The sequence below is a fragment of the Epargyreus clarus genome, unplaced genomic scaffold, assembly GCF_041222505.1.
Source record: "Epargyreus clarus isolate Ecla_fem2 unplaced genomic scaffold, WU_Ecla_fem_2.2 ptg000024l, whole genome shotgun sequence".
In the NCBI taxonomy this organism is placed as follows: Eukaryota; Metazoa; Arthropoda; class Insecta; order Lepidoptera; family Hesperiidae; genus Epargyreus; species Epargyreus clarus.
In genome coordinates, this window is record NW_027332231.1 from 5,172,190 (window position 1) to 5,186,266 (window position 14,077).

The 14,077-nt window shown below is 35.7% G+C and overlaps 1 protein-coding gene across 2 annotated transcripts in view; it reads right to left on the bottom strand.

The window, feature by feature from the left end:
* Window positions 1–14,077, bottom strand: part of Sema1a (semaphorin 1a) — a 490,410-nt gene that overhangs the window by 24,150 nt on the left and 452,183 nt on the right. For both annotated transcript variants that reach the window (XM_073086961.1, XM_073086960.1), the window contains exon 4: window positions 8,993–9,101. In XM_073086961.1, coding sequence (XP_072943062.1) covers window positions 8,993–9,101 — 109 coding nt within the window. The remainder of the gene's footprint in view (window positions 1–8,992; window positions 9,102–14,077) is intronic.

The following is a 14,077-nucleotide window of genomic DNA, read 5'->3' on the forward strand; positions in this document are numbered from 1 at the left end:
TAGGCCTGTGATTTCATCTCTAGTCAATTTATCCATTTGGAATTTATATACATGGAAATATTGACAAATATATGACAAAACCTGTGAACTACTCCAAAGCGAACAAATCAGTTTGGGAGCGGCGCACAGTCGCGGCACGTTCCAGTGCTCAGGCGCCTGATTAGCATGCAGCCGCCCGCCGCCACTGAGCCATGATGCAACGTCGAGCTTTCAGGAGTACATGGATGAGCAAGGAATAAATTATTCTGTTATATTTGTGGTGGTGAATATTTATGGATTTAGTATATTTTAAATAGATAAATTAAAGATTGTGTAATAAAGGTACATTCGGTCTACTTGCGGTTTGGTGAAATCTGTTGCTCGTGGGTTTTGTAACAACGACAAGAGTCCTGACTAAAGGCGGTTACAGGTGCCTTGTTAACTTCGAAGACTTAGTTACAACGACTTAAGCCACAAATAAATACTGTCAGAGATAGCATCGATTCGATCAAACGATAACTAATTTTGTCATCAGTTCTTGTCAAAGACAAAGCACTGAAAGAAAATAAACAATTGGATTGATATCAAAAAGAAAAAATATGAGCCATATAGCTGAAATGTAAATGCAGTCACGGCAAGAAATGGCGGGCAGTTGCTTCCAAGTAGAAAAGTCCAATCCAAAATTGGCATTTGTGGAAAACTATAACATCCCTCTTTCAGAAGAACCACCTCTGACATATAAATCTAAATACACCAAGTAAGAATTTTATGTTATCTACAACTTTCACCTCTTGACATACAATTGTAATAATGTAGAAAGAATTTTATCTACAGCTTTCCGCCCCCATTTAGTAAGCAACAGCAATTTGTTATGTAAAACAGTCGGCATTCTTACAAATGTTTCATCTACATACAGTTAACTTAGTGCAAACAAAGTTCAGACTCTCCAAGTAAGCGTGTCAGGCTTCCCTTCCCTTTGTGAGTGTCCATGAATTATATGTAAATTAGGGTACGTGGCCTAAAAAGAAAAACAGCGCTCACCTACATCAAGAAACAAAACTGTGTCGTCACGTCGCCACATTAAGGGGTAGAATAAATTAAGGTGAGGGTGAAGCGAGCTCACATGTAAATGAAACGAGTGATAATGCGGCAAACACATCGCTCAAAGCTATGCCTGGGTTGTGCGGTGTTACGTAGACTTAAAGCGAACGAATGTGTTCTTGCGACAAACTTCAGGAGAAGAATATTAAAATGCAATAATAAATCTATCTATCTATGTAGGAATAAATCAAAGGATAGTATGATTTTTGCTACCACAATTATAATTTTAAAATATAGTTTGAAAACATTTTGTTTTTCTATTTTATGTTTAGTACCTTTTAATGGTTGTAGAACTCATTTGCATCTTTTGAAGGTATGATAGTAAATAAGCATTCAGTCAACATGATAATATATGGCTACTGCCACCAATGGAGATAAGTAAACAGTTCAAATGGGGCAGGCGCTTTAGAGTTGATTACAGATAAGTTGAGATTTCTGAGGACTCCGCGAGAATGCCTTAAGAAGGAAAATCCACTCTATCGCATTCCTTGAAACCAGAACACACCAACTCAACACCAGTATTACCAATAAAGCAGAAATAAGTGTGACGGTGTTGACACCACAAGCGAACCATGAACAATTCTTCCTTACGTTAATTTTCCCTCAATTCGAATTCGCGGACGCTCCACCGTTTAAATTGGCCGACTGTTTTTCAATTACCAACACAAATACGTCCAAGCAAAACTCAGGCAACATTTAGGAACACAAATTGGAAACTTGCACAGAACAGTATGAAATACGCAACAACGGGCTGCAGGTTCCGAACACGAACGCTCTAAAAGACAAACGCTGTACGACATTACGGAATTCTATTTCGGATTCGTCGTCGAGTATTTGCCGGTGTTCGAAAGTTGTAACCCGCTGGTCAAATACTGTAACAAGTGTGGAACCGAAATGGGAAGTGCGGACGTCGGTGGATAAAGCTGCGTGCAAATTCGAGAGAATACTATATATTTTCAATCTCCGACGAAAAATATGAGTTTTGTTTTTTAACGTGTTTCCGTGTCTGCCTGTGACATCGTAACTCTTAAACGGATTATCCTATTTTTATTTACTTTTTGTTGAGTAAAAGATGAGTTGATATCTTGCTTTTATCTTCTATGATTGATATAGTGTTATCTCTATGTATAAAGGAAACCTATTCAGCTGCTAAAAGATTATCGGCTCTTTGACAACTAGAGTCGGTCTTTATATTTTCCTTTTATTTACAAACTTCTATTTTTTTTCCAATTTCTAATAAAAAAATGCAATATTGTTTTTGTGAATAGAATGTTACCAACAATACAAACGCTGTACGACATTACTGAATTCTATTTCGGATTCGTCGTCGAGTATTTGCCGGTGTTCGAATGTTGTAACCCGCTGGTCAAATACTGTAACAAGTGTGGAACCGAAATGGGAAGTGCGGACGTCGGTAGATAAAGCTGCGTGCAAATTTAAGCGAATACTGAAATGGTGTAGTGTTGTGAAATACGGATTCTGAATCAGCGGGTTAGAGGTTCGAGTCCCGTGCCCTTTGATTTTTCGAGTTGTATGTATGTTTGTTAATGGTCGTCTGATGTTTCGGTTTCGATTTCTGCCAAGTTTTGGCCACAAAGGAGGTTTCGGTCAAGGTTACGGTTTCCGCCGAAAATTGACCGATCTTTTTGGCTTAGCTGAAACATACGTCGTGAGGACAATTAGACGTCTGAAAGTTCTTCAATATAAAGCTGTCAAAGGTGTGTGTAAGCACTTAAACAGCATGCCAGCAGCACTTGAAAGCAACACTGTGTCCAGTAGTGGGGCAGTAGTGTCGAAGACTGTCCATCTTTCATATAAAATTGCAAATTGAATTTATGAGCCGAATATAGGCCTAAGCAAACTCAAAACAAATGTTTACTTGTGTTTACTTTGTAATTTGTATACTCTGAAACTTTCTGACGTGTTATGTCAACAGATATTAACAAATTCACGAGACTCATGATAAAAGTTTTGATATATTTTGGTTTCGATTTTGTAGTTGGAACTAAAGACAACTTAGTGGGAATTTTTTGGAGAACGAAAGTTTTCTGGTTCTAGATTTCAGTCAGAAATAAACTATGAATTTATGTTTGGGTGAGATGACTTTCAACGTGCTTTTAAAGAAACTACTACTACTACTACGTACTAAGTACGTAACAGATAAATTTGGGATTTTTGATAAATCCTAGACATGCAGAATTTCATAGCGATTCGTAATTAATTCCTTATTGGTACATGACTTCTATAAAATCATCATTTTACTTACCAACGCTAAATTACATTAGTAAGTAAATTATAATTAGTAAGTAAAAAGCGTATTTTTTCTTTTAGGAACTTAAAATTACGGAGTATTTTCCTCTACCACCGAGGAAAGCTATTATTATTATTTCACGCACCTATTTATTCTTAATCAGACGCTATAGCCCAGGAATTAACGCCGTTCCAGCTTGCGTTATGTGTTATTTAATAGGCTGCGACAAAGGCCGTGTTTCGAAAATCACCAATCAATATCAACCCTAAATAGAGTTTAATGTACAGTTAGCCTGGTCTTCCATCAGCAATCTGGCTCAAAGCTCCTTGCAGAATAAAAAAAAAAATGGATCTCCATATTGGTCTAGAACAGGTTTGCAGACTTTACATATGTTTGAAAACTTTATAGTCAATATTTAAGGTTTGTACGTCCTTATGATATTTTTGTTTACGTTAAAGCAAAACGCATATTATCATTTCCAAAAATCAAAGGTACCAAAATCCGAAGTACATAGTACCTGTGTGACATTATTTTACTATGCAGCCTTTTAACTTACGTTTAAATTACTAAGTAATTTCCTGAAAGTGCTGCGACTTACCATTATTTAACGTATTTAATCAAACACTATAGCGCGAAGAATGGCGCCGTTCCAGCTTACGTTATGGCTATTTAACGGCATGCGACAAAGGCCGAGTTTGGGATATCTGCAATCAATATCGACCCTGAATACCAATACTGTCCAGAACGTCTGGCGATTCATCGTCGAAACACACGGGATTTTTCTGGATAAGAAGGTCAGGGTTCTAATCCACCACGATAGATTAGGATAGGTTTGAAGACTTTATGAATGTTAGAGGAGTTTATGGAAAACTGAATTAGGCTTAGGTGGTTTCCTCCAAAATGTTTCTTCTCTGCTCATGCTCTTGAAAAGTCTACCGTACACTAAATTCAAATTGAATATAACCATCTTTCTAACATACTTTTGAATTATTAAGTAATTTCCTGTGAAGTATTTAACATATTTAATCAAACACTACAGCGCGGAGAATGGCGCCATTCCAGCTTATGTTATGGCTATTTAACGGCACGCGACAAAGGCCGAGTTTGGGATATCTGCAATCAATATCAACCCTGAATACCGTCTACTGTCCAAAACGTAGTAGGTATAGGTTATGAAGACCTTACGAATGTTTGATGTCTTTATATAATCTATAAAGATCTTAAGTCTTTATGGACAACTAAAATTAGGCTTAGGCGGTTTCTTAGATTTTTTTATCCATTTATCATTTTGAAAAATCAGAGGAACCCTAAATTCACACAGATTATAACCACCTTTACTATTCTACCTTTTAACATACAATATTGAGTAATTTCCTGCAACGTACCATAATTTAACGTATTTAATCAAACACTATAGCGCGGAGAATGGCGCTATTCCAGCTTACGTTATGGCTATTTAACGGCACGCGACAAAGGCCGAGTTTGGGATATCTGCAATCAATATCGACCCTGAATACCGTCTACTGTCCAGAACGTAGTAGGTATAGGTTATGAAGACCTTATGTATGTTTGATGACTTTGTAGATTGTTCTTAAGTCTTTATGGACAACTAAATTAGGCTTAGGCGGTTTCCTCGATTTTTTTTATCCGTTTATCATTTTAAAAAATCAGAGGAACCCTTAATTCACTCAGATTGTTACCTTTACTATTCTACCTTTTAACATACAATATTGAGTAATTTCCTGCAACGTACCATAATTTAAAGTGTTTAATCAAATACTGTAGCGCGGAGAATGGCGCCGTTCCAGCTTACGTTATGGCTATTTAACGGCACGCGACAAAGGCCGAGTTTGGGATATCTGCAATCAATATCGACCCTGAATACTGGTTACTGGCCAGAACGTCTGGTGTTTACACAATATTATTTTTATCGGAGTCAAACTCGTCAAGTTTTCCGCGAACATATTAATATTTCACTCTACAAATATTTATTTTCGAAGCCCTGTTTAGGATGTGAATTTGGAGGCATTTTAGTTAATCTTCTTTGTTTGTGTGGTTAAGATCCTATTCAAACGAGCCCATATATGTATATTTGCAATAAAGTGGCTAAAATCCCTACATTTTAGGCTAAAAATAATCAGATAAAATAATAGGACACTACATAGAGTAACGTATTTTTTGATATGATTTTTTTCACTCAAAATATTTAGACTTGCAATATAACAATTCACAAACTGTCCATAGTTAGACCCACGTTACACCGCTTCCATAGTTAGATAGTTAGATCTTGCTCAGGTTTCTTTTTAAGAATTAAACGAGGTTTATTTTACCATCACCACGCATCTGCTTGCATATTGGTAGACTAATCTTATATATAAAATTCTCGTGTCACAATGTTAGTTACCGTACTCCTCCGAAACGGCTTTACCGATTTTCACAAAATTTCAGTAAGCGTTTGCCGGGTCAGCTAGTTACACTATATAAATTACATAACTTTACAGAAATACTAGTAATTACCTCCAGGAAACGTGTATTGGTTTCCACACTTAAACTGATGAAGCGCGTATAAAAATGAGCAAACGCAAGAGACTTTTAAATTACCGATTAATTTCCCAAAACGATAATTTAACGTATTTAATCAAACACTATTGCCCGGAGAATGGCGTCGTTCCAGCTTACGTTATGGGCTATTTAATACCAGCTTACGATGGCTATTTATCGGCATGCGACAAAGGCCGAGTTGGCATATCTCTAATCAATATCAACCCTAAATAGCGCTTACTGTCTAGACCAGGGGTTCTTAACCCTTTCAACACAATTAGTCAATTGTGTCAAATAGTCACTTGACACATTTTTTGTCTTACTTTAGACTATTGTGTTTGGCAGTATAGTTCAAAGTAGATACATAAAAAAAAATATTGTTCAAGAATGGGATAATAATTTAATTCTAATCTTGACGGATCACTTCTAGTGCTGCAGAGAACAACCTCTAGTTCAAGGATTGGTTCAGAGATAGTCGCGCTTGTTTAAGATTGAGATGGTCACGGAGAGTTGTCTTGGATTTAGAAGGTTAGAAGGAAGAATTTAGTAACAGTTAAGTAACATGATTAATCAAATTCTGGTTAATAAACTTTACACATCTTTGAATATATATGGGGCTCTCACGTATTAGTGAGTAATTCCTTACGTTATTTTTAGCGATCTTTTACTTATTCCACAAAACTCAATATTACAGGATAGATTAATATCACCGTTCCATATATTAACACCAATAAATATTTCTCATTAGGCACCATAATCGTAAAACAGGACGTGAGTTGGCAGAGCCTTAATTTTCTCAATTCTCGTCTACAAGAAATACGAGCTTGGATCGTAAAAGAAATGGGTTCGCTTGAATAGTTTCGCACACGTTTCATTATTTTAATGTTCTTATAACTTTTCCAGCTTTCTTCAATTAAACAATGTTTTAATATTTCCCGTTGAGGTAGACTGGCGTCGAGTTTTATCTACCATTCTCAAAGGTAGTTTTAATGACTACTTTTTTAAGTTTAAATCTTAATGCTATCAGAACTGTCAAAGTTTTTATAGTCGTTGAGATGCAATATAGTACGAATCCGGGTTGGAATTTGATAGCTCCGTTGATTTTATGAAATCGCCTTGCTATTTAATTATGACTTGCTTCGAATATACGTGAAGGAAATATGGTACCTTGATAGTTCTCTATGAGGTTTCTAAAAGCGATAAATGGTGGATTACGATCACTTTAATTCCAAAAAAGTAGAAACGGTAAAGTGTGGATGAGCAAGATGAAAGAAAATTTGGCGGTACAAAAAAGACTTCAAGACCTCAAATCTATAGTTAATATATATGTATGAATAATATTTATATTATATTACAAAGCCAGAAATGAGTTGAAGAAATTGAAACAAAAAAGTTTAACCTAAATAAGTTCTATTAAGTAAAAGTCCTAGTCAAAAGTAAGTCCTAATCGAAATCAAAGATCCTTGCAGTTTCGCTTGATTTTCCTACATAATTTCATTAAACAATGTGCACTCTATAGATAAAAGATCCAACACCTACCTATTTCTACCTGCAATGTGACTCATTAAGCGAACTAGAATAAGGTTGTGCTGTAGGGGAGGTTTGAAATGGAGAAATGTATGAGTTTATCCTCCCTTCTCCTTTAATTTGTTCGTATTAGGTAGAGACTTTTGTTTTCATACAATCATTTTATAGGTACCTACCGGTAATATCTATGTATCTTAAGTGGCTTGTAATTACTCACTTGACTAATTTGTTTAATACAAAAGTACAATAAAAATAACCTTCTTTGTAGTGAGACCCCGGAGGCGCCACAAACACACTTATTTCTGTCTCATAACAACAGAGTAAAGCGTTACTGTATTGGTTTTAAGTGTGTCGTAAAGAAGAGACATAGACCTTGAAGCATAGCTGACCTCTGGAAGTTGTTTTTTTTTTATAATATAGGCGTAGCAGACGAGCATGCAGTCCACCTGATGGTAAGTGGCTACTGCCGCCCATGGACATCTGTAATCAACCCCAGATAAGTTTAAATTCCTACCTGAGGTCGGCCACAGATGCGCCGCTACCCCAGAGGACTAAGCTGGAACGTCTCGGAAAAATCTGTATCCCTTACCACACCCTTCAAAACGGAACACAGCACCTAACACTGCTGTTATTAGGCAGAAATAGGTGTGGCGGTGGTGCCGCCGGAGTCGAACCACAAAGTGTTCTACCACCTTCGAAAGTGGAAGTGCTTTTATCCTATCTAATTCATTATAGATATCCAGTACCCGCTTAACAAGTGGGTAACAACAACAATTTAATAATCAATAAAGAATATTTTAAATAAAGTATTTAAATTCAAAACGAAATTGTCACTTTAGGTGTCATTACATGATACGGCAAAAATAGAACGCATCTCAGTCAAGAAATGCACCGATCCCCGCTCGATTGACAGTTTAATTTTCCGGTATTCAGAGACAAGACTCGCGCTTGACTTCTTCATAAGCTATTGTTTATTTTAAATCTACAATTTGAAGTAAAATTGGTAAGTAATAAGTATAAAGTTGTTTAGTTTGTAATTCATCATTACTTCCGAAAATTTTATCCTTATAAGCGACACTATCCGATGGTGGGGCTTTTTTAATCTCGTTCTATGCCGGCTAGCGAATAAGATTTAAAAAATGATCCATTTTAGTTATTATCAAAATCGCCTTCGTAACTCCTTTAAGCATTTTTCTATAATCCTTATAGTTTCAGATTTGGCCCTGAAGGTTTATTTGAAAAATTCGCCTTGTATATTCGATATTGTACGTTAAGTCTTTATGAGACTCAAAAGTTTGAAAAAGTGCCTACAATTCCAATGTTTAAAATGTTTATGTTATACGAGATTTTGCCCGCGGTTTCACTCGCATTACGAAGTAATATTTTCATCCCCTATTTTATCCCCTTGGAGGTAGAATTGATCAAAATCCTTTCTTAGCGGATGCCTACGTCATAACATCTACCTGCATGCCAAAGTTCAGCCCGATCCGTCCAGTGGTTTGGGCTGTGCGTTGATAGATCACAACGTCTGTCAGTCACCTTTGAGTTATATATATTTAGAAGATTTATGTCCGATTTTCAAAATAAACTTACCTCATCTTTTCCCTTGACGACACACATCTGTACGTCTTTTTCTGATGAATACCACATCAACCTCCGCTGCTCTGCCAGGTCTGTGAGGCTGAGGTTATACACGACATTTCTGAAACAAACATATTGTTATTAAAGAGAGATTCAGTTCCACACGTTGAATTTAAGTTATGCAGTAAAGATGTTTAAATGTTCAATCAAATAATGGTAATGTTGCAAGTGTTTTAATTATGAAATAGAGGTAGAAAATAAACAAGTGGAAACACCTTTTTTAACCTTGTTGATATAATGCTTAAGTTCTACGAGTCCTGTAAGTAGCTACTGTCGACCATGGACATCTGCGGTCAACCCTAGATATGATTAGATTCCTGTCTGAGCATAGGCAGGAATCAAATCAGGCGGCTACAGATGCGTTTTTACCTCGGAGGACTGAGTTGGAACGCCTCGGATAAGTATATCTATCTTAACACATAACAATATTTCTTGCTATCGTTGCTACCTTAGCAAGTTTCGTGAATCCACTTTGTCACATTTTTAAACCAAGCGCAAACACTACTATACTTATAAGTTAGAAATACTTTCCCCTTTAATAAAGACATTTGAGACATTTCACAAAGAAATTATGGCATAAACTTTCTCAATTACAACATTTTGAATGGCCGGTATGATTTACCTACGCTATGTTTTGAGATATAACAGACTAACTTTAGTCTGAGTCAAAATTAAATTAATTTAAATGGAACTTTATCTTTGAACTGAAATTAATTGAATTTAATTTTGATATCGCTATAATCAAGATTATTAAATATATCTACATACGAGTATCTCAATAAAAACAAGTAGGTAGGTACTTGATTTTGACCTGTCAAGTAACAAAATTATAAATAGAATCTAGCTGACCCGGCAAGCGTTGTGTTGCCATATAAGTAAAATGTTAAGGGTGAACAACCCTTATCACTTAGGGGTATGAAAATAGATAGTAGCCGATTCTCAGACCTACTGAATATGCGTATAAAATTTGGTGAAAATCGGTAAAGCCGTTTCGGAGGAGTACGGTAACTAACATTGTGACACGAGAATTTTATATATAAGATTTGAATTTCATTGTATTATCAAAGTAAGCGCTATGATAGGGTCCCAGCAGATATGCTACGTTTCGGCCTAAATAACGTAAACGCGTTAACACGATCGATATTAAAAATTATTAGAAATGCTGCTAGTACGGATTACAATCTTTACTCAAACAGTAATACCAATTTGTATTATATTGGAGTATTGATTGGAGTGGTGTTGGTGTATTTAAGTTACTATCAAATGTGGAAAAAGCAACAGCCCAGCGGTGGGATACACTAATTATCCCATCAACAAATAAATCTCAATTTCTCACGGTCATCCCGACCGTAACAGCGTACATAATGTCATTATTATATAGACAACTTTCTATTATACAAAACGTCGAAGATTTCGTTCGGTCCCTGCTTTGTGTGACAATGATGCATCTCTTCCGTAGTTTAGCAGGGGCTTCGAATAAAAGAAGCGAAGGGCCTGTAATTTGGCAGAAATGCTAGGGGAGGCAATTTGTGGCAACAAGACCCCATACATAATGCATAGTATATTTTTTATCGTGCTAACGAAGTGTGATGATCCAATCAATTTGACCATTGGGTAATGGTTACTTTCGATAAATCGTATTATGAATAACCTAATTTTGTTTTTTGATAATATTTAAAAACATTTTCTTCTGCAGAAATTAATAAGTACTTGATTTTGTTTATCTTTTTATTTTTTTGTTTCTTATTAGACAAGGATTTACTAACTATTACTATCCCGCCAATGAGAAATGGCGGCCATCTTAAACGATGTGCCAAAAACAGCGCCATCTATCCAACAAAGACGCATGTTTTTGTCTATTCGTTCCATTTCCGCGAAGCACCCAACCAACACTGATTGATGATCCAAATCACGAGTATGTTTGTGTTTTTCTAATAATTATTACATTTGCTGATTGTTCTACTTCTTGGAAAGATACAACAAATATCAAATTTGTACATAAGTGTTTTGGGTATGATAAGTATGTTAACTATTTTATGTAAGCAGTAGGTATTCGCCTCTGTGTTCAATATAGCGTGGCTGGCAACACGGAATTACACATGATCTTTTCTAAACATCCCCAGCGATCGCTAACTGACATACTATTAAATTCAGTTTATTAATTATATCAGGGTGCAGTGGCTATAAGGGCACCATGTACTTTTAATATCGGTTATTGATGATTTACCTGCTTTTCGGAAGCTAGATACATACGATTAAGAGCAGCGTCATTAGCTAAGTACTATTAGACGCTTTATAAAACAATTGTTGAACAGAAAATGCTATGCAGCATTAACGCAATCATTAAAAAATGCGTTATCGATACCACGATCGAACTCAGCAAGTCATAACGTGATGCAGCACCGATGCAATCGCCAAAACGGGAACCGATACTAAAAGTAACGCCGTACCATGATGTACACGACAGGCACGTAAAAAAAACAGCAAACCGATACCGTACTATCTACGGCTTGTTTAAATAAAGAATTCAATTAAATGTACCCATTGTGCAGTTTGTAGTATTAAACGAATTCCCGCTAGAGATGTGTCCCGCTAGAGTCAGGTTGACTCGTTTGTACTGGAGTACTTACATAAACTCGCATACTCGATTACTAATACTCACTCGACTCACTTACTCGAGTACCAGTGATACTCGAATACTGAAGGTACTCGTATACTGACTCGAGTCTTAGGTACCTTATATAGGGAACCGAGTGAATACAGCAGGAATTGTGCAAGTTAAAACTTGTTTATTTTTGTTTAGTAAGTGAGATTTCGTGATTGTGATTGATTATTTTGGACTGTGTATTTTGGAATTTATCTTAGAAAAACTCGAGTACTTCATTCTAACTCTAACACTTTGTAGATAATCTGGACTCGAGTCCTAACTCGATTCTTTTTTTATGAGTAATAAAGTATTCGAATACCAAAAATAGCCGACTTGGCACATCATTAATTCCCGCGTACAAACCGGCGCAGTTGCCAATCAGAGTCTCACTCATCAATAAACATGACGAACACACCCAATGATCGAAACGAAATGAAAACATCAAATACGGTGGCGTTTTTAAAACGAGATTTACATATTAAATAATATTATTGGTTTAATTCTGCCGGCTTTTGAGGGCGAAGCGGATATGTATATCATTCGCAGTTTATAGTGCGTGATAATTTTGTTTTTGCATTTTGATACTGTGCGTGGGTGGAGACAAGGAAACATTGTTTTATTGTGTGAATTAAATGAAAGTATAGAACAATGGATTGGCCGTTTATTCATTATTAAACTCTTCAATGTGGTACGAAAGTTCATTAATAGAAGTGAATCAAGGTTTCAAGAACATTCTCAGACTAAAGCCCAGAATAAGTTACTAAATTCGTCGTTCTGTGGGCTAACCGGCTTTGAATTGAATCTGGAGGTCTTGGTACCAAGGCTAATCATTGTAAATATTTTGTTAAAGGGTCAGTTGTTTAACAATAATCGCACTTGGTTTAAATTTGATAACTTGAGGTCTTTGGTCCTAAGGTATTTGTACGCTTCTATTTATATAAGTAAAATGACATGTTCGGTAAAAGTATAATAAAACAAAATTATGCGTTATTGGTTCGATATAGGTCTACATTTCCCGTTTTCTTCATATAAGTATTTTTATTACATGTGAGAGAGAAACAAAATAAAACCCGCCGTTTTCGATTCTAATCCATATTGAAACAAGTCATACCCATTGTGTGCAATAAAAGAGAGTAGCGAAACAGTAGGGGAGACTACAACGTTGTCGAAAGAATAAATTACAGGCGTAACCAAGACTAACAAGTGACTTTATCTGTATAGAACAAATCCCCCTTCGATCTGGTCTGGCGTTCATGTAATCAGTACAAAACTAACGTAGGAAGACGGGATTCACCCCCGGGCGTCATAATGTAAAAACGGAATCTTATTTGAAACAATTCATTCCCGCTAATTCCTTTGGGTCGACTTTTCTTGTCTTCTGGAGATACGAAGATGTATCAATCAAATGACGTTGTTCGTGCAATATTAACGTGTTATTAATATACGATCTTTTGCGTATCAAAGATCGACATTTGTGATTTTCTGCCTACAAGAGATATTCCAATTTTGGATCTATAGTAGTCTTCGATCGAGAATACCAGGGTTGATCGAAGATAGTAGTACTATAAAAAATGGATAGATTGCTTATGAATAACGGGCACAAATCAAAGTCAAAATATTCTATTCCAAGTTGATTCTCAGTAAAACAATTTTTGAACATCAATAACTATAAAATGCATTCAACGAATTGATAACATCATAGCACATAATTAAGTCGGTTAATAAGGTATCGGATTATAAATAAATATAGTATAAAAACAGGAATTATTTAAATAAATAATAAATTCATACAGTTTACTAAAACAGTAGAAGTCCTTATATAAAGTGCCATTATTAACCGTATAAAAGAAATAATAGTGGATTAAGGAACAAATTGCATAGCTACGCGACCCTTTCCATCGTATTTATTCTGCAAACAGAACCTATATTTTCTGAATTAAATGTAAATATAAATACGATAAGAAAGTATGAAAAATAAACACTATTAGCATATAAAAAGCGTTTAAACTTAAAAATAGAATAGTTATTATAGTTATATACAAACTACATTAATAATCTGTTAGGACTAAAAGTAAAATTGAAGCAAAAGCATAACTATTCAAATACTGAGTACTGCTTACTTTTAATGTAATTGAAAGGTATAATTCTTTAATACTAATTGTAAATATTTCTTTAAATTTTACAAATAAGATTTTTGAGCGCCTTTCCTGCTTAAAGATTTTTTTACTAACGCCGAATTCCGACTGTAACACATGCATGTGTTTGCATGCGCTCCACGGTGGGGATATTGGAAAAGTTTACGAGTCCCGTTTAGAACAATATCAATAGGACATTGGGGCACGTGCTCCATACTAACCCTTGCACTTGCCAGTGCAATGCTACTCATACGA